Source organism: Tupaia chinensis, unplaced genomic scaffold (assembly GCF_000334495.1).
Source record: "Tupaia chinensis unplaced genomic scaffold, TupChi_1.0 Scaffold000078_1, whole genome shotgun sequence".
Taxonomy (NCBI): domain Eukaryota; kingdom Metazoa; phylum Chordata; class Mammalia; order Scandentia; family Tupaiidae; genus Tupaia; species Tupaia belangeri.
In genome coordinates, this window is record NW_006159539.1 from 1,093,203 (window position 1) to 1,113,352 (window position 20,150).

At 44.0% G+C, this 20,150-nt stretch overlaps 1 protein-coding gene across 1 annotated transcript; it reads right to left on the reverse strand.

Annotated features, from left to right (window-relative positions):
- Nucleotides 1–203: 203 nt before the first annotated feature.
- LOC102470497 (reticulocalbin-2) lies at nt 204–19,948 on the reverse strand. The gene is made up of 6 exons (XM_006142592.2): nt 19,679–19,948; nt 15,809–16,005; nt 6,081–6,194; nt 3,069–3,165; nt 1,672–1,814; nt 204–890 (listed from the first exon to the last, which is right to left on the reverse strand). Exons 1-6 carry the CDS (start codon nt 19,818–19,820, stop codon nt 738–740), a joined length of 846 nt encoding a protein of 281 aa, XP_006142654.1. The 5' UTR covers nt 19,821–19,948; the 3' UTR covers nt 204–737.
- Nucleotides 19,949–20,150: the final 202 nt, after the last annotated feature.

The following is a 20,150-nucleotide window of genomic DNA, read 5'->3' on the forward strand; positions in this document are numbered from 1 at the left end:
GGAATAAATCTGGGGTCTATCCAGAAAATTAAAGAAAAACAAACAAACATATAAAAAGATAGGACATTTTCTTTTTAATCAGTCAAAAATGAAAAGGGTTCTGGACAATGTCAAATTCCACTCACCATAATGCTATAGTTATACATTAAATATAATTACTATCTATACATATGCAAAAATATAAAGTTCTATTTCATACAATAAAAACCTTTAGAGAAACCATTTTAAAATGAAGCACAACTTCTCAACATCAAAGTGTGAGGTCTAAGTTCTTCTAAAGGTTCCTTTAAAGGTTTTAAAACAAAAGGCTAACCCTAAAACACTGTCCCTCTGTCAGTTCCCAAATTAAATCTACTTAGAACAAAAATTGGTAGCTCAGTCACGTACTACTTAAATAAGTGTTGAGGCGTCTCTAACACCCTGCATTTCTTCAAGTACGGAAACAACGCAGACATTCCACAATACAGTACTAGACAGATGGCGCATCCCGGAAGTCTCTGCTGTCGTATGGTACAATATTAATCAATGTTTTATTTCTCCAACACGTCGGGAAATCAACACCAGGCTTTTGTTTTGTTTTTCTCCTCAAGGGCCAAAATTATTCTAATCTACATTAAGGTCATTTGACTGTGGTCATATGTTAAGAGTGTAAAACACAACCTCGATATTTTATCACAAAAGTAAAGCTGGTGACGGATTAGAAAAGGCCCCGGCACTGGGCTCGGGCGACGCGGGGACTACAGCTCATCGTGATAGAAGTAGTCGTCGTGGAGTTGTCTGCCGTAATCCGTGGCCTCGCTGGTGAGGAACAAGTCCTGGTTTTCCAGAATCTCTTCTTCAGAGAGCTTTCTGTCTCCATTCAAATCCATTTCATCAATCAGATGTACAGCCTTGAGAGCAAAACAAAAAGGTGTCAAGGGTGAAAAGTCTTGTCAGCGAGATGTTCACGTTCGAATGCGATTTGACTTGTCAAAACCGCTCAGGTGGGCCACGTACTCTTGACTATCTTAGTATCTAAAAACGTGCCAGTACTCAGGCCTGTCTGCTGCTTTTCTCATTATTTCGTCTTCACTTCTGCTGGATTTGCCGCCTCCCTACTCACATCCAACCTAGGATCTCTCAGGGTAAAGCAAAATTGTAACCCTCTTTCAGTCCTTATAGATAAATGCAGACTGTTATTCGGTTCACTGTACTCTCAATTTAATATACAATATCATCTTTTTCTTTAGCTTTTGTTACAGGGCTCATACGCTTCCTGGAGAGACAGAAAGACAGGCAGGGAAAATGAGAAATCATTCCCCCGGGGGATGGCCATGCCACAACACCTTCTGCTCCACTCTCCTCTCAAGATTTTGGGCACATTAGCACATGCGCCTGGTGTGATTTTCAAGCCACCGGATCTGGGAGTCAAACTGCGCAGTGAGCCATGTGAGATCCAACAGCCTGAACCACCACACACCTGCTGGTCTCACGATACGGTCTTAACTCTCTTGCCTCTCTGCCAGTATAAGACAGCTCATGAGCATAAAGCATAGCAATGCAGCAGTCCACAATAAACCCATGACTTCTTTCTTTGGCTTAAAATTTTAAACTTCTGTTCTTGTAAGTAGCACTGAATTTAGGGGACAAAACCCCCAAAACAAACAACAATAGCCATTCTTTAACTCTTACCTCTTCTTGTGCAATGCCCTGATTATTGGGAACCACCCAAGACAAGAGCTCCTGGGGGTCGAGCCTGCCATCTTTATCTTTGTCGTAATCGTTCACGAATCTGTCTTTCTCCACCAGTATCCATTCTGGATCTTCACTTGCAGCTTAACATGGAAAAAACACACACACAAATACACACATACGAGAATATCACTTGGACCCAATAAACAATCTGGTATATCCCTACAATTAAAGAAGTGTATCTGAAGTTTACTAAATAAAAGAAGCCCAATGAAATAGAATTAACTCACTGAAAAGTCCTGAAATGAATACAGACAGAGAGTAATTTTCAAATATGTAAGTGACACATTAAGTCGAAACAACTCATTACAGTTTTTATCACAAACTAATATTTTGTTAGCTGCCCTACTTCTCCCGAGGGTGACCTGGGAAGTTAAATCCCTTCTCCTCCATTCCCCTTGCAGTACATGTACGCAAGTGTACCTGCGTGACTTTCGAATCGCCAGGTCCACAGCTCAGACGACAGCTGGCCATGTGGGAGTCCAGCACCCTAACCACCACAGCACCTGCCGGCCCCTGGGTAATGTCTTTATGTACATCGTGTAACACGTGAACTTTCCAGGACCAGCAGAGAGCAGAATAGTTATGTTGCTGGACTCCCACGTAGTTGATCATGGTTTGAGTCCTGGACCGGGCAGCTTAAAACTCACGCCAGGCATGTGCATGTGTGTGCCCAAAATCCCAAGAGGAAAATGGAGAAGGGATTGTGGTGTGCTCATCCCCACTGAGGGGTGATTTCTCTCTCTCGGTCTCTCCAGCAAGCACACATGCCCTATAGCAAAAAAAGAAAAAAAAAGAAACCAACATTTTTATGTGTTCTCAAGATGCCAAATATAATTTTAAAATGACATTCAATAAATAAAACTTGTGACCAATTTTAAAATGGCATTATTTATGCTTTTCAGCAACAATTCTAAAAAAAGATAGCTGCTTAGGGAAGGTCAAACTTCTAATTTCAGACACTTAGTAACTTCTAAAGTTCACACCGGTATTTATGGTATTTTATGTATTTTTTTCTCTTTCAAGATTTACATACAAAGGTACAAGATTTTGTTTAAAAATATCAGTGTGTACTTCCTTCCCCATTTGAATAGATGATTATATTTGTTTGTAAAGGAAGAAAAACGCCTGAGTTTAGAGGTGGAAGTGAAAGCGACAAGACAGCGTGCCCAGGTAAGCTCTAAACCCACGTGCTGGCCCTGAACTGCAGCCAGCTCGGCAGAACGAGCAGAAGTCAGACACGGGTCCTCTCGTTGCACTTCCCTCAGTCAGGAGGAGCCACCTTTCAGTTTCTTGCTTCTTTAACTTCAGTTTCTGCCCCCTTCCCAAGAACTTACTTGGATCCCGTCTGTAATCACCAAGGAATTCCTCCAGACTGACAAAGCCGTCGCCGTTTTTGTCATGTTCTTCTAAAGCCTCTTGAATGACAAACTCCTATTGCGTGTTTGTTAAAAAAAAATAATAATTAAGACACAAACTTTCCAATCCCACCATCATCTGTCCCAGTCCTACTACGAACTTCAGAAATCCCACTGGGTTTGTCTACACTAACCCTAACCCACACCCATTAAGAACCCAAAGAATCCCGTGCCTCAGCTGTCTGCACAACTGTTGGACCTCCAGGTCTGAAACGTGCCCGTCCCCACCCTCAGCCTCTGCTTTCCCGGTCTATGAAACCCATCCCCCCCACATTCCGCCCAAACTGCCCTCAGATCTGTACCTCACTTTACCAGAGCTTCTCACCAAACCTCCAATCCCCCTCTCTGACCCAGAGAACAGACTCTTTCTAGTCTGAAGGTCTGGGCAAAGGCCAGCTGCTTTGGGGCTTCCTCATTAGCCGTTCAGGCTCCTGACCCCCCCCCCCCCCTTTTTTTGGTTTTTTCTCTCGGGGCTTTTTTTAGGTTTTTGCTGCAGGGTGCATGCACTCGCCAGAGATAGACAGAGGGGAAGTGGGAGATCACCCCCATCCCCAGGGATGGCCACCTGCAGTCCCTTCTCTTCCATTCCCCTCTCCCTATTTTTTTTTAAACTTTTTTTTTTAGAGGTTTTTGCTATAGGGCGTGTGCGCTCGCCAGACAGACAGAAAGAGAGACAGAGAGACACAAAGCGAGAAATCACCCCCAGGGGGGATGGTCACACCGCAATCCCTTCTCCTCCATTCTCCTCTCGAGATCTTGGGCACGCATGCACATGCGCCCGGCGTGAGTTTTAAGCCACCGGGTCTGGGACGCGAACCACGGTCGACTACGTGGGAATCCAACGACATAGCCATTACACTAACTGCTGGTCCCCTCCCTCTCCCTATTTTGGGCACCCAGTGTGAATCTCTAGCCACCAGGTTTGGGACTCAAACAGCGAGGCTGGCCATGTGGGATCCTGCGCCTTAACCTATATGTCACCTGCTGGACCTAAATTCTGGCTTTTAATCCAAAGTCAACTCAGTCAGTCGATCTTAGAGCCTTGCCTTTGCCTATAGCAGATACACCCTTAAAGGGCACAGGGGAGGGGTGATTAAGGTCCTGGACTCCCATATGGCAGTCCCAGACTTGGTGGCTTGCTTTCTCACCTTCCCTCTTTTTCTGGTGGTATATGCTATAGCAAATTAAATTAATGAATTATTTTTAAAAAGGCGTAAGGCACACAGGCGAACCAGGCGAGGTAGGCAGGAACTGCTGACGATGCTCTGAATGAGACGCCGCTCTGTGGTCGCACACCCGTGTGGGCCATCAGTCCCCACGCGGACAGGACCACACTGCACTCTGGCCGAGGTACTGTCCTTATCACTGCCTCACAGCTCAGCCTCGGGCCACCTCCGGTTCTTGCCTTCCCTTAGCACCAGTGACTAAGCCACCACTCTTCCTCACGCCATCTTCGCGATGTTGCTCTTTCTTGCCAGGCCACGCTGCAGGGCTGTGCCACTCCAAGCCTCGTCATTCCCCTTCGGTCTTCATCGTCCTCCATCCCCACAGAATGGAGACCCTGTGCCCTCTGCCTGCCGCTCGAGGACTCAGGTAGATGGCCTGACTTGATCCTGGCTCTTCCATAGTGCCCAGCACTGTTCTGAAGCTAGGCCGTGTGTGTGTGTGTATCACTGAGAGACCAGAAGGTTCATGGTGGCGAGCGGAGTGGTCCTAAGGGCGAGGTCTCGCCGGCGAGCTATGGGGAAAAATGCACCTGCAGTCTCGTCATTTGAGGCAGCATGTTCTCACCGTGACCCATTAAACGAGAGGCTCCACTTTCCTCCCCCAGTATCCTGGGACCCGAGCCACACAGCTGGAGGCCGGTGCCACGCAGACCTCAGTACCCGTGTTTAGCGTCTTGTAAGGTGAAGTGATTGGTCACGTGCATCTTTACTCCCCAGCGTGATGGCTTCTGCTCTCCAGACGCCAAGTCGCCGCAGAAACTCAACTGCTATTTGCTGAGTTAAATTTAGAATTCAAAAAAGTCCTGAAAAACTGCTTTCCTTTTAGGTACTAAAGAAAGGGATGAGAGGGGCCAGCAGGTGGCGTGGAGATTAAGGAGCCGGACTCCCATATGGTTGACCATGGCTCGAGTCCCAGACCCAGTGGCTTAAAAATCACAACCGATGTGTGTGCGTGCGTATCCGGAATCCTGAGAGGAGGGTAGGGGAGAAGGGATTGCAGCGTGGTCACCCCCTGGGAGTGATTTATCATGTTCCCTCTGTCTGTCTCTCTCTGGTGAGCCCACGCACCCTATAGCAAAAAAAACCAAAAAAAACCAAAAGAAAACAAACAAAAAAAAGGGATGAGAGGATGCATTATGCGTAAAGTCGCAAAAACATTAATGGTCACTAGGGCCTGCATCCCCACACCCTACGAAAAAGGAGCCAGATGCAGTAAGTCGCTCCAGAGCAAAAGCGTCCACAAGTGATGCCGTAAACTGGACAGAAGTTCAGTGTTACTCATATCGAAAAGCCAGACAAGGGGCCAGCAGGTGGCATGGTGGTTAAGGGTGCTGGACTCCCACATGCCCGACTTCAGTTCGAGTCCCGGACCTGGCAGCTTGCTTCTTTCTCTCTCTCTCTGTCCCTCTCTGGTCAACTTAAAATAAATGAATACAGTTAAATAAAATAAATCTGAAAAAAAAATGTCAAAGTCCAGATGTTACAAAAGGATGAGGCATTGAAGGTAATGGGGTTATCCGTGAGAAAACAGCTGGAGGACAGCTGCTGCTTACACAGCACAGGGGTTAGAGCCCTCGGCCCTGCAGCTCCTCACCACCTACAGAAACCTCCCATCACTAATCTCAGGTGGGGAGAGTGCTAGGTCATTTCAGATCTTCCTGACGTTTTTCCCCCTTAGAGTTTTCTTTAAATTCTTCTTCCTTACCGTCATATAATCGACTTCTTCAGGATGCTCAAAAGCAATAAATTCTTCCAGATTCAACCCGGGTCCCGAATCCTGGTTAGCTTTTTCGAATCGCTTCTTGTCCTTTAAATGAAGCTTTGAAAATTAGAACATTTTGAACACGTTAAAAGGTCTCCTTATTACCATCACACTATTAAAGATACTTGGAGAAGTACTAACCACGTGGACGGTAAAGCACATTCTCACATATTATCCCGTCTTCCTTCAGATAGTCCCTTGGATGGTCGCGGCTCAGCACAGAGACCGCCCTGGAGTCAGACCCAGTCCGGAATCCCAGCAGGGCTGCTCACGAGCTGTGGTGCCCAGGGCAGGCTGCTTAACATCTCTGATGTCCTCATCTATCAAACTGGTATGGAGATCTGTACTACGCAGCTGGGGTAAGAAACTATCATGTTGGAACTGGCAGGTGACATGGTGGTTAAGGCACTGGACTCCTACGTGGCCAACTGTGGTTTGAGTCCTGGCTTACTTCCTCACTTTCCCTTTCTCTCTCTCTGTCTCTCTCCAGTCAAATTAAATAATAAGTGAAATGAAATAAACAATTCTTTTTTAAAAAAGATTTTATTTAAATTTATTTATTTATTTATTTTAATTTGACCAGAGAAGGACTGTGGGGCCCATAGAGAGAGGGGGGGAGCGGGAAAGCAAGCCACCAGGTCCAGGACTTGAACTGTGGTCAGCCATATGGAAGTCCAGTGCCCTTAGCCACCACCCCACCTGCTGGACCCTGAAATAAACAATTCTTAAAAAAAAAAAAAAAAAAAAAAACTCGGGCCAGCAGGTGGCGTGGTGGTTAAGATGCTGGAATTCCCACATGGCTGACCATGGTTCGAGTCCCGGACCTGGTGGCTTGTTTTCTCACTCCCTCTCTTTCTCTCTCTTGTCTTTGGCAAAATTCCATGTGAAAAATAATAACAATAATAAATAAGTAATTCTTTAAAAAAAACCTCTATCATGCAATTTAATAAAGTACTTAGTGTTATATGTTATGATTACTGATAGAAAAACAGAGATGAAATGACTAGATGAGTCAGAAATACAGCTAAAAATGCTGCATTGAACTTGGCTCCCCCCTGCTCTTTCTATAGGACTGTACTGTCTCCCTTTCATAATTAATTTCAATGCTTCTTTCAATATTTGATAAAGCAATACATTTAGATCACCTATTAAGCTTCTGTAGGGCTTTTAAAAATGGGTTCTAGTCTTCTAAATTGCTTCTAAAATATGTGAACATGCTTCAGAAAAGCAGTTATCTTACGTTGAGAATCTCATACTCTCACTATATATACCTAATATTTGTAAATCTATTCTTAGCAGGCTTTTTATAGTACTAATTACGTATGTTCAGATATAGACATAAAATGGGTCCCCTTTTGCACTAAATACAGATATTCCCATCTTCTTTTTCTTTCTACTTTTTAAAAATTCAAGTATGCTCAAATAGTAAATTGATTAAGTAGCTATTAAGGACAAAGCTGCTTTTGATGAATTTTTCAAAGATAATTCTGTAACCAAGAGCTTTAGAGGCCAATGATCTTATACAGCTAATACTACAAAATTTCTAATTTAAGATTTAATCTCCTTTTTTCACCTATGGAGTGTATGCACTCACCAGAGAGAGGCAGAGAGAGGAAAAGGGAAAAATCTCCCCTCCCCCAGGGAAGATGGTCACAACACAGTCCCTTCTCCATTCTCCTCCTGGAATGTTGGCGGTGTGCACATACATGCGCCTGGCGTGATTTTTCAAGCCACCAGGTCCGGGACTTGAACCACAGTTGGCCTTGTGGGAGTCCAGCACCTTAATCACTATGCCACCTACTGGCCCTTCCTTTTTGTTTTTTTTTTTTTTAATTGCAGAAACAGAGAGAGAAGGCGCTCTCTAGGCAGACCTGGCCGTGCCGCACTGCCTTTCCCCACCCTCCACCCTGTCAGGATCTTGGGCTCCCACGTACATCCTGGTTGTTGGTGGGGCTCGGATTTGAACCATGGTGGGACATGTAGGCTCTGGCTCCCTCTACACAGCACTTAACCACGGTGCTACGGGATCTCAGTATTTTGAGAACTTCTTTTTTCCTATAAACACATGTATGTTAAACTGCATATTTTTAAAAAATGCAGTATTTCAAATATTTTAGAAACTTATTTACTTCCTACTGGTAACAAATGCTTCTTTTTTTTTTTTTTAGCTTTCCAGAATAACAGAGGCTACATAGTAGTCATTTACCTAAACACCAGTTCTGTGACAGTTCTTGATTCTTTTTCTTTTTAGGTTTTTTGTCAAAGGGTGTGTATACTTGCCAGAGTGAGACAGAGAGTGAGAGAGAGAAAGTAAGAAATCGAACCCCTCAGGGAGGATGGCTGTATTGCAATCCCTACCCTTCTCAGGAATTTGGGCACACACGCACAAACGCCCAAAGTGGCTTTCTTTTTCTTTTTATTATTTTATTTATTCATTTATTTATTTTAATTTGACCAGAGAGAGAGAGACACAGAGAGATAGACAGAAAGTGAGAAAGCAAGCCACCAGGTCTGGGAATCAAACTGTTGTCAGCCATGTGGGCGTGTCCAGCGCCTTAACCACCACGCCACCTGCTGGTCCCCAAAGTGATTTTCAAGCACTAGGGTCCGGACTCGAACTGCAGTCAGTCATATGGGAATCTAGTGCCCTAACCACCACACCACTTGCTGATACCCCTACAATTAGTGATTTACAGTAGAGGCTCACCTCATTTCCCAAAGAATTTGTTTTTTAAAGCTCTAGACTCCACAACCAAGTTATACTCAGCCAATCGTTGACAGAAAATAAAATAAAATAAAATAAAATAAAATAAAATAAAATATATATGTATGTGTGTGTGTGTGTGTGTGTGTGCACGCACGCATGTGTGTGAATTTGCTTCAAATCAATGTCATGTGCTAGAGTCAAGAAATAACTATTTATATCCAGATTATCAATATTATAGCCTTTCTTGATAATTCATAAATTGAGTCTACTTGAATGATCTTGTCATATGTACTTTCTTTTGTACATAATACTATACCAGAACTCCAGATAAACACGTGCTAAGAACAATAAAAACTACCAACTTTTGTGTTAACATGCATGTAACTAGTGCCATATTGTTCCAAATAATAAATTAAAACTTCAGCATACATAAAGAATTTAGACTGTTTCTATATTATTTAAGTACTTAAACTTAACATTTTTAAAAGGTATAATACAACTTTATTATTCTGCCATGAAGATGCTAATATGACCACATCAGTAAAAGATGCCTAAGGTTTTTCAGCAAGTTGTTCTTTCTGAGGCTGAATTAATGGACAGCTCAGAATAATTCATTTGATTCCGGAAGAACACATGGAATGCCAAGTATGTTCCAGATACTTCTATAGATACCAAGAATATCGTGGTGAATAACACAGGGAGAAAGTAATGTTATAACTATGGCAGAGCTTATATTTTATGGAAAGTTTTCACCTATGGAGTGTATGCACTCACCAGAGAGAGGCAGAGAGAGGAAAAGGGAAAAATCTCCCCTCCCCCAGGGAAGATGGTCACAACACAGTCCCTTCTCCATTCTCCTCCTGGAATGTTGGCGGTGTGCACATACATGCGCCTGGCGTGATTTTTCAAGCCACCAGGTCCGGGACTTGAACCACAGTTGGCCTTGTGGGAGTCCAGCACCTTAATCACTATGCCACCTACTGGCCCTTCCTTTTTGTTTTTTTTTTTTTTAATTGCAGAAAAAAAGGGAGAAGGGGCTCTCGAAACAGAGAGAGAAGGCGCTCTCTAGGCAGACCTGGCCGTGCCGCACTGCCTTTCCCCACCCTCCACCCTGTCAGGATCTTGGGCTCCCACGTACATCCTGGTTGTTGGTGGGGCTCGGATTTGAACCATGGTGGGACATGTAGGCTCTGGCTCCCTCTACACAGCACTTAACCACGGTGCTACGGGATCTCAGTATTTTGAGAACTTCTTTTTTCCTATAAACACATGTATGTTAAACTGCATATTTTTAAAAAATGCAGTATTTCAAATATTTTAGAAACTTATTTACTTCCTACTGGTAACAAATGCTTCTTTTTTTTTTTTTTAGCTTTCCAGAATAACAGAGGCTACATAGTAGTCATTTACCTAAACACCAGTTCTGTGACAGTTCTTGATTCTTTTTCTTTTTAGGTTTTTTGTCAAAGGGTGTGTATACTTGCCAGAGTGAGACAGAGAGTGAGAGAGAGAAAGTAAGAAATCGAACCCCTCAGGGAGGATGGCTGTATTGCAATCCCTACCCTTCTCAGGAATTTGGGCACACACGCACAAACGCCCAAAGTGGCTTTCTTTTTCTTTTTATTATTTTATTTATTCATTTATTTATTTTAATTTGACCAGAGAGAGAGAGACACAGAGAGATAGACAGAAAGTGAGAAAGCAAGCCACCAGGTCTGGGAATCAAACTGTTGTCAGCCATGTGGGCGTGTCCAGCGCCTTAACCACCACGCCACCTGCTGGTCCCCAAAGTGATTTTCAAGCACTAGGGTCCGGACTCGAACTGCAGTCAGTCATATGGGAATCTAGTGCCCTAACCACCACACCACTTGCTGATACCCCTACAATTAGTGATTTACAGTAGAGGCTCACCTCATTTCCCAAAGAATTTGTTTTTTAAAGCTCTAGACTCCACAACCAAGTTATACTCAGCCAATCGTTGACAGAAAATAAAATAAAATAAAATAAAATAAAATAAAATAAAATATATATGTATGTGTGTGTGTGTGTGTGTGTGTGTACACACACATAAAATGTGTTCCAAATAGTTGCTTTTAATTTAATGTTTTATAAATGTAAAAAACTAGACCAAATACTTTTCATACTACCTTCAGGATTAACATGAGGAAAATACAGAAACAAGAATTTGAGGTTATTTTGTCAAGTCAATCAAGTTCTTTTTGAATGAACCACTGTTCAAAATACCAAGTACTTTGATTTCCTTATGAAAGAACCCTTCAATTTGGAAAAAAGTCCATGTTTTGGCAGAGACAGCTAAATTTTGCCAAATTTGCCTATGGAAAGAAAAGGACTCTTTCAACAGACTGAGATTAAAAAAAAAAGTAAGTTTTCTTCACTGCCACATTTCATGACTATTTGAAGGCCACAATTTCAAAGACGCTCATACTGAACTAAAGAAGCCAACCACAGACAGACTTTTTACAAAGTGGCAAATTTCTAGAAAATGACAAAAAAAAAAAGATGGTCAGTTTCATAAAACCTTGGTAGTCTATTTTTCTCTTGGATAAAAACCTTCCAGTCTAGTAGAGGGCAGAAAATGTTACATAGAAGAAGAAACTATCAAGATCACTGTTCTTTTTTTTTTTTTTTAATACTGTAACGGCAATTTGTGAGGAACCAAACTGCCATCTTTTGGTGGACTGATGACCTTACATGAGCAAGCGTGCAGAACAGGAGCCCGCGTCTACAACACGGTGCTCAGCCTCATGCAAGATTGTACCTCCACACGTCACTGTTGTTCACACGCACGCATCCACGTGCTCAGCTGGATCTAGCAGGGAGCCTGAGCTTTGCCCCGTAGGTTCCCAGACTTCAATTACCCTGGTGGAAAGTGCTGGCTGTAACTGCTCTCCAGAGGGTAAGGACGGGCCTTCTTGGGCATTTTGTAGTCTGGCAGGGCTGCTGACTGCAGGTTGTCTCTAGTCTATGAAACTTACTAAATAGTAGGTAAAATTCAGGTATCAGGTTGGCTTTTTTTTTTAAAAAAAAAGAATGATTTAATTTAATTAATTTATTTGACCAGAGAGGGACAGAACGAGAGAGAAAAAGAAAAAGTGAGAAAGCGAGCTAGCAGGTCCAGGACTTGAACTGCAGTAGGCTATATGGGAGTCGAGTGCCCCTAACCACCACATCACCTATCAGCCCCCCAGGTTGACTTTTTTAATAGAATAAAAAAATCTTATTTTATTTAGACACTATTACTCTTTTATTTATTTTTTTGGAGAGGTTTTTGCTATAGGGCGCATGTGCTCACCAGACAGACAGAGAGAGACAGAGAGATAGAAAGCAAGAAATCACTCCCCCAGGGGGGATGGCCACGCTGCAATCCCTTCTCCTCCATCTCCTCTCTGGATCCTGGGCACGCACGCACACGCACCCGGCACAAGTTTTAAGCCACGGGGTCCGGGACGCGAACCGTGGTCGACTACGTGGGAGTCCAGCGACATAGCCATTACGCTAACTGCTGGTCCCTACTCTTTTATTTTTTAAGAGAGATTTTTGCTATGGGGTACAAGTGCTCGCCAGAAGAAAGTGAGAGCAAGTGGTGTGGTGGTTAAGGTGCTGGAATTCCCACAGAGCCAACTGTGGATTCTAGTCCTGAATCTGGCAGTTTTTTTTTTTTTTTTTTTCTCTCTCTGTCTTTCTCTGGCAAAAAAAAGTGAAAAAAAATTCTTTAAAAAAACAAAAGTGAGATATTACCCCCCAGGGAAGATGGCCACACCACAGTTCCTTCTCTGTTTGCTAAGGATTTTGGGCACACATGCACACACACCTGGCCCGAGTTTCAAGCCTTTGGGTCTAGGACTTGAACTGTGGTTGGCCACGTCGAAGTCCAGAGCCTTCACCACTTCGCCACCTGCTGGCCCAAGCACGAATTACTTTTTATTTAATTTTACTTATTATTATTATTTTTAAATTTGTTATAGGGCAAGTGCACTTATCAGGGAGAAAGAGAGACAGAGTGAGAAAGTAAGCCACCAGGTCTGGGACTTGAACCACTGTCGGCCACGTGGCAGTCCAGCACCTTAACCACCATACCGCCTGCTGGCCCCAACATGAATTACTTTTTATAAAGTTCTGTAGTCTTAAATTTTTTTCTTTATTTATGATAGAGACAGAGACACCCTCTAGAGGGTCTGGTCATGCTGCAATGCTCTTCCTTGAGCTCACCGTATTCTGAGGACTGTGTGTGTGACATGTCTCAGGTGACTGGCTCGGGGTGAGCTGCTGACACCAGCTGGGATCTGGCTTCTCTTGAGCAGCCCATTACCAGGGAACCATAGAGACTGCTCCCTTTTAAGATTACTTTATTTTTTAAAATGTTTTATTTAACTGTATTTATTTATTTTAATTTGACCAGAGAGGGACAGAGTGAGAGAGAAGGAAAGTGAGAAAGCAAGCCGCCAGGTCTGGGACCTGAAACCACAGTCAGCCACGTGGGAGTCCAGCACCCTTAACCACTACGCCAGCTGCTGGCCCCTATTTTGTTATGTTTACTCGTATCATTTGATGGAGATGGATTCGTTCTTCATCCTTGGTTATTTCGAAGAATAATGCAAACTGTTTCTGAGTTCACCTTTAAAGCCCACATCCATTTTTAGGAGGTTATCAAGTTCTAAGAAAGTATGCTGGCATGGTGGTTAAGGTGATGGATCCCACATGGCCAACCGCAGTTGAGTCCTAGACCTGACAGTTTAAAACTCACACCAGGTGCATATGCATGCATGTCCAAAATCCCAAGAGGAAAATGGAGGAGAAGGGACTGTGGCATGGCTATCTCTCCTGGGGGGGTGATTTCTCACTCCCCCCTACCTTAATCTCTGTCTCTTTCTCTGGAAATCTAAAAAAAAAAATAAAAAAAAAAAAAGACTGTCTTCCTCAGCTACATTTAAGGGGAGTATGTGTATTGTGAGAAAACTGCATGGAGGGGGACCAGCAGGTGGCGTGGTGGTTAGGGTGCTGGACACTCCCACAAGGCCATGGTTTGAGTCCTGGACCTGGTGGCTTGCTTTCTCACTTCCCGTCTCTCTCTGGTCAAAATAAAAAATAAATGAATGAATGAATAAAATTAAATAGTTCTTTAAAAAAAAAAAAAAAAAAGAAAAGTAAAATTGCATGGATTTGACAGTTTTTCTGCACCAACATAAACATGCACCTTAACTCCATTTTTCTATGAATTTTTAAACTTCCTCTGTGTAGGTCAACAAAAATACAACAGAGGACTCACAGAGATAATGAGTCCTCAAAAATGACTTACTTCAAATGGTGTGCCTGATAGGAAAACTGTCTTATGGTTCCTCAAAGAATGAAAAACAAGAATTACCATAAGCTCCAGCAGTCCCTCTTCTGCATAGAGACGCGAAAGAATAAAAAGCAGATGTCGGAGATTTGTACACCATGGTCACAGCAACACTGTTCACAGGAGCCTTGAGGTTTAAGGCATCCAGTGTCCATCGACAGGTGAAAGGATAAACAAATTTGAAATGTATCAGTACAGGACCAGCAAATGGTGTAATGCTTACAGTGCTGGACTCCAGATAGTCGACTGCAGTTTGAGTCCCGGTCCCGGCAGCTTAAAGCTCACACTGGCGCATGTGCGTGCATGCATGCATGCCCAAAATCCTGAGAGGAGACTGCAGGAGAATGATTGCATCATGGCCATCACCCCTGGGAAGTGATTTCTCACTTTCTGTCTCTGTCTCTCTTTCTCCAGTGAGCACGAGTACCCTACAGCAAAAAACTCTCCGAAAAAAAAAAGATATATGAAAGATTATTGTATATTGTATGTAATCAATACATACAATAGATGATTGTTCAGCCTGAAAAAGGAAAAACTCTGACACATGCTTCAACATGGACAAACCCTGAGGACACTGCGCTAGGTGAGATAAGACCACCACGAATGCTGTCTGACTCCGCTTAGACGAGGCACCTACAGTTGTCAAGTTCAGAGGCAGAAAGTGGAACAGCGCTTGCCGGCGGCTGTGGGAGGAAGGAACGGAAAGGACTGTTTAATGGCTTAGAGTTCCCGTGTTACACGGTGCAAAGAGTTCTGGAGAGCGGTTGCACAGCCGTGTGAATGTACCCACCACTGAATGTACACTCACGATGGTTAAATGGTAGATGAATTGTAGCACAATTGAATGCTACGTTTATGTTTAAAAATGACAATGGGCCACTACAGGCTTCTTAGTAGACATGATAGAAAACTGTTCGATGATGGGGAAGACAGAATACTGAGGGCCAGTTCAGTGGAGCAGCCATAACGCGCGGCTCAAGTGAAGGCGGATAGGGAAGGCGGTGGGTTCAGTTCCTGTGTCAGCCGGTATAAGCCAGGTTCGCGCGCTTATGCCCTTGGATCGCTGGGAAGGCAGAAGACCCTGTTGAGGGTCTTCCCTCTGTTAAGTAAACTTTAAAATAAAATACAATACTGAGATATGGGGCCAGCAGGTGGTGTGGTGGTCAGAGCGCTGGATTCCCACATGGCTAACTGTGGTTCGAGTTCCGGACCTGGAGGTTTGCTTTCACACTTTCCCCTTCTCTCTCTGCCTCTTGTCAAATTGAAAAATACTAATAACAAATGGAATTAAATAAATAAATAAATAAATAAATAAATAAAATACTGAGATACAGATTCAGAATGCACAGAAAAGGTGACTCTGAGAATGAGAGCAGATAAATGAAGACGCTGAGAGAGGGAGACGCAGGGACAATTTAGGCAGTCAAGAGTAAGAGTCCTAAATCTGCCGGGCAAGGAGATCTTCCAAATGACCGCCGAAGTGGGACGAGGGACGGCCTAAGAGAACAAGCCCGCCAGGCTGTGGCCTCGGGCCCTGTGGTGTTCATTCATGGGGGAGGCCCGGTAAACCGACAGGAGCCAAGAACAGCCTGTCACAGTACTCACCTGTCTGAACGACTCCTCCTCGGCATCATCCAGAGCGGTGTTCTCGTCGAAGTCGATCACCCGGTCATACATCTGGATGTTGTATTCATCCCAAGTCACGCTGCCGTCGCTGTTTTTGTCATATTCGACAAACTGCTGTTTCGCTTCTTGCATGGCATAATGCTTAAAAGACATCTGAATCCACGAACTGAGCTCACCTATGAGAATTTGCCAGGACATGGTGAATGTGACGGTATTCCGACACTTACAGTGAGGACTCCTAAACCCTCCCTAAAACCCCCTGTGCTTGCAAATGCTAGAACTGGTCTAGTTGTACTGACAGAAACGGGTAGGAGGAGCTGGCCCTGTGGTGCCGTGGTTAAGCCCTGGATCCCACATGGCCAACCAGAGTTTGAATCCCGCCCCAGGCTGGAAAGACAGGCCGGTGAATGGGCCTTCGTGGCCAAATCTCGATGGAGTGGGAAAATGGAGGACTATGCTATGGCGATTCCCCACTGGGAGGGCTTTTCCTCTCTCTGAGACCACACAGGCCCTTCAGCCAAAAGAAAAAAAAAAGTAGATGAGAAAAAAAAAGGAAGTGGAGGGTCTAAGAATATTAAAATATATGACTTAAATAGAACTGTCATGAGCACAGAGAATTTGAATCTGTTTTGTTCACTGATAGACACCTAGAAATACCTAGAAAAGTGCCTAGCTCTATAAATGTTTATTGAAGTAATTACTCACTGGTCAAACTAGCACTTGACTTTTTTTTTTTTAAACGTTATTTAAAAAATGCAGATAGTATTTGCTAACTACCACAGATTCCCCAAGGAGCACAAATATTTTAATAACTACCTATTTGCTATGGGCCACAGATAGGCCAACAGTTGGTACAGAGGTTAAAGTGCTGGAGGTGAAGGCTGACGATGTAGTTCGAGTCCTAGACCCAGTGCATGGTGGGTGCAAGTGCATGCGTGCCCAAAATCCCAAAAGGAGACTGGAGGAGGAGGGACTGTGGCATGGCCAACCCCCCCAGGGTTTTTATTTTCACTTTCCCTCCCTCTCTCTCTCTGAAGAATGCATGACTTTCTAGCAAAACCTGAAAACAAATAAACAAACAAAACCATAGAGATGTGCTATACTACATTATAGGAAAATATTGTAGAGGGGGAAGAACACGAACATCTGTGAGGACACTATGTGTATGCTATTTGGTCATCGGAAAATCCTGAGTGTTTTTCTGTGCAAAAATGTGTCATGACTTTTAAGAATTTTAAAAAGTATTTTATTACACTTTATTTTTTATTTATTTATCTCAATTTGACCAGAGAAGGACAGAGAGAGAGAGAGAGAGAGAAGGTGGGGGGGAGTGAGAAAGCAAGCCGCCAGGTCCTGGACCCGAACCACGGTTGGCCATATGGGAGTCCAGCGCCCTTAACGACCATGCCACCTGTCGGCCCTGTGTCATGACTTTTTCAACAACCAATATGTGCCTTGAAGAGCAGTACTTCTGGCCTGGTGGTTAAGGTAGCTGGATCCTATATGGCCAATCATGTGGTTCTAGTCCTGGACCCAGCAGCCTGAAAAACACACCAGGGATGTGTGCAGGTGTGCTCAAAATATGCCGAAAGGAAGAAATGGAGGTAAACGGACTGTGGTGTGACCATTTTCCCTGAAGGAGGCTTTCCCTCTTTCTCTCTCTGGCCAGTGCATGTGCCCTCTGGCAAATTGTAGAATGACAAAAGAGTGGCTCTACTCTATTGGTTTGGAGAAGTCAGGTAAACAGAAAGCATGGACATTTATGCCTCCTGAAACTCTAAACAGGGGCCGAATAGTAACTATTACATCAGCTGTGTACCGAATACTTGCTGCACTTCAAGGCCCCTCTGCACAGCCCTTCCAAACGAGGCTATTATGATCATCACTAAATCACAGCTGAGAAAACGGAGGCTCAGAAGGGTCCAAGGCCTGACAGCTAGGAAACAGCAGACTACACGCTGTCATTGAGTAAAAGGAACAAAACCTTAGCAGTCCTGAGGGTGCCGATGCCGGTCGTTCATGGACAGCACATTTCAGAGTACCAGTCCGCAATCCTCTCCAGCCACTTCACTCTCAGAATATGAGCAGTATTTAAATGAGAGCTACAGGAAGTTCGCTATCAGTCATAGTAATAAGCTGAAATTTTTTGGAAAATCAACTTGCAATGTTGATAGACTTTATCACTTGAAGTACACAATGGGTTCAGACAGTTGCATAACAATTGACTTGGGACATTCTTTTCATAGTCTGTGCATTTCATTTCTGACTAGGGAACCTACCTAAGAGCAATCAGACTTTTTGTTTCCTAAAGAATTATATATCATTAGCATTTAAAAAAATAATTATTTATTGAATTTTATTTATCATTATTATTTGCTTTGTTCCGTTTTTTAATTTGACCAGAGAGACAGAGAGAAAGGGAAAGTGAGAAAGCAAGTTGCCAATCTGGGACTGGAACTGAAGTTGGACACATGTGAGTCTAGTGCCTTAACTACCACACCACCTGCTGGCCCCATTTTTGTTGTTGTTGTTTAAAGTTTTTGTCATAGCGTGTGTGTACTAGCTAGATAGAGGAAAAGTGAGAAATCACCCCCCCCCAGGGGGGATGGCAACATCACAATCCCTTCTTTAGTCTCCTCCTGGGATTTTTGGGCATAGAAACACACACACACCCAGCATGATTTTCAAGCTGCTGGGTCCAGGACTTGAACTGCAGTTAGCCATGTGGCAGCCCACTGCCTTAACCACTATGCCATCTGCTGACCTCATTTATTATTATTTTTAATTTGCTACAGGGCACATGTGCTTATAAGAAAGAGACACAGAGACAGGGAAAGTGAGAAAGCAAGCTGCCAGATCTGGGACTCGAACTGTGGTTGGCTATGTGGGAGTCCAGTGCCTTAACCACTATGCCACCTATCAGCCCCAGAGATTTTTTTTTTTTTAGAGATTTTTTTTTTTTAACTAAAGAATATTATAAACTGAATTATGGAGCCAGAAGGCACAGTAGAAGAATTTGATTGACTCTATGGGGGTAATCCCACTTGAGGAGGTTCCTAGTTCAAGTTTGGAGACCTCTCTAAATATGCTGGGCACACAGCTGACTACCATCTGGGGCTAGCTGAAGCGGGGGAGGTGGACTGCAGCATCAAGACCTTATCCAGGATGTTGTCTCTGTCTCTGTGATTCTCTTGGACATAAAAGAAAGAAACAAAAAAAAAAACTGAATTAAGGACAGGATACCTAGATTCTAGTCTTAGCTTTGCTAATAAAATTTCAAATTATTTGGGGGAAAAAAAGCATATTCTTCTGGCCTTCAGTTTCTCTCTACAAGGGAGGTGGCCAAGATGATGCTAAGGTGCCTATCAGCTCTAACATTTTGTTATAATGTTATAATAAACATAATTCACATGCAACAGGTCTTTTTCTACCTGCTCACACACAAAAAAAGCAAATTCTTAAAATCTGAATGAAGCATACATATATCAAAAAAGTAATAAATCTTTTAATGCCGTAAGAAAGTTTGGGAGCATATTTCTCCAAATGGATCATACTTGTTGACAACCGAAAGCAGTCATGTAAGGAAGAGGGTGTTTGAAGGTAGGGCTGCAGCCCCGTACACCGTCAGTGACATGCACCCACTGGAGAAGGCACTGCGTTTGACTTGGTTGGTCCCCATGTCTAAAGATGACCCAGGTATAAAACCTATTCTGCATGTCCTTTTCCCCTCTCACAGAACCTCCGACTTGCTGGGACACTAGCGATCTACATTCACTGGACAACCCCTGCTGAAAACGTTCCTGTCTCCCACAAAGGGGTCTCCATTGTTGGCCGTTGGGCAGTCCTTACTTTCGGTGAGAAAGCCATCAGAATCCGAATCAATTTTCTTTATGATCGACCGCAGCCTTTTTTGCTGTTCATCGTGATCCAGTTTAACAAATTCATCGACTTCTTCCTTTGAGGGAAAGCGATATACAGGAGGGTCAAGCATCACTGTGCTGGTGAAGGGCAGGGCCACGAGAAGCCGTTGCAGCAGAGGGGTTTCGGGGTGTCCCCCACCTGATCTGCAGGGCCCCTGCTCCCTGCACTCTCGGCGGCCAGCGTCCGAGGGTAGAGGGCTTTGGCTCTCGGGCCTACTTTCTCAGGCTTCACAGGCCCCGGGGTCCCCCAGAACGCTCGCGGCGCCCCGCCCGGGCCCCATTGTCAGGCGGCCCCGCCAGGCCTCGGCCGGCTGCCCCCCTTTGTCCCGGGACAAAGCCCGCGGCGGCGACGGCTGTGCGAGGCCCCGCCTCCCCGCCCCGGCCTGCACGCCTCACCTGGG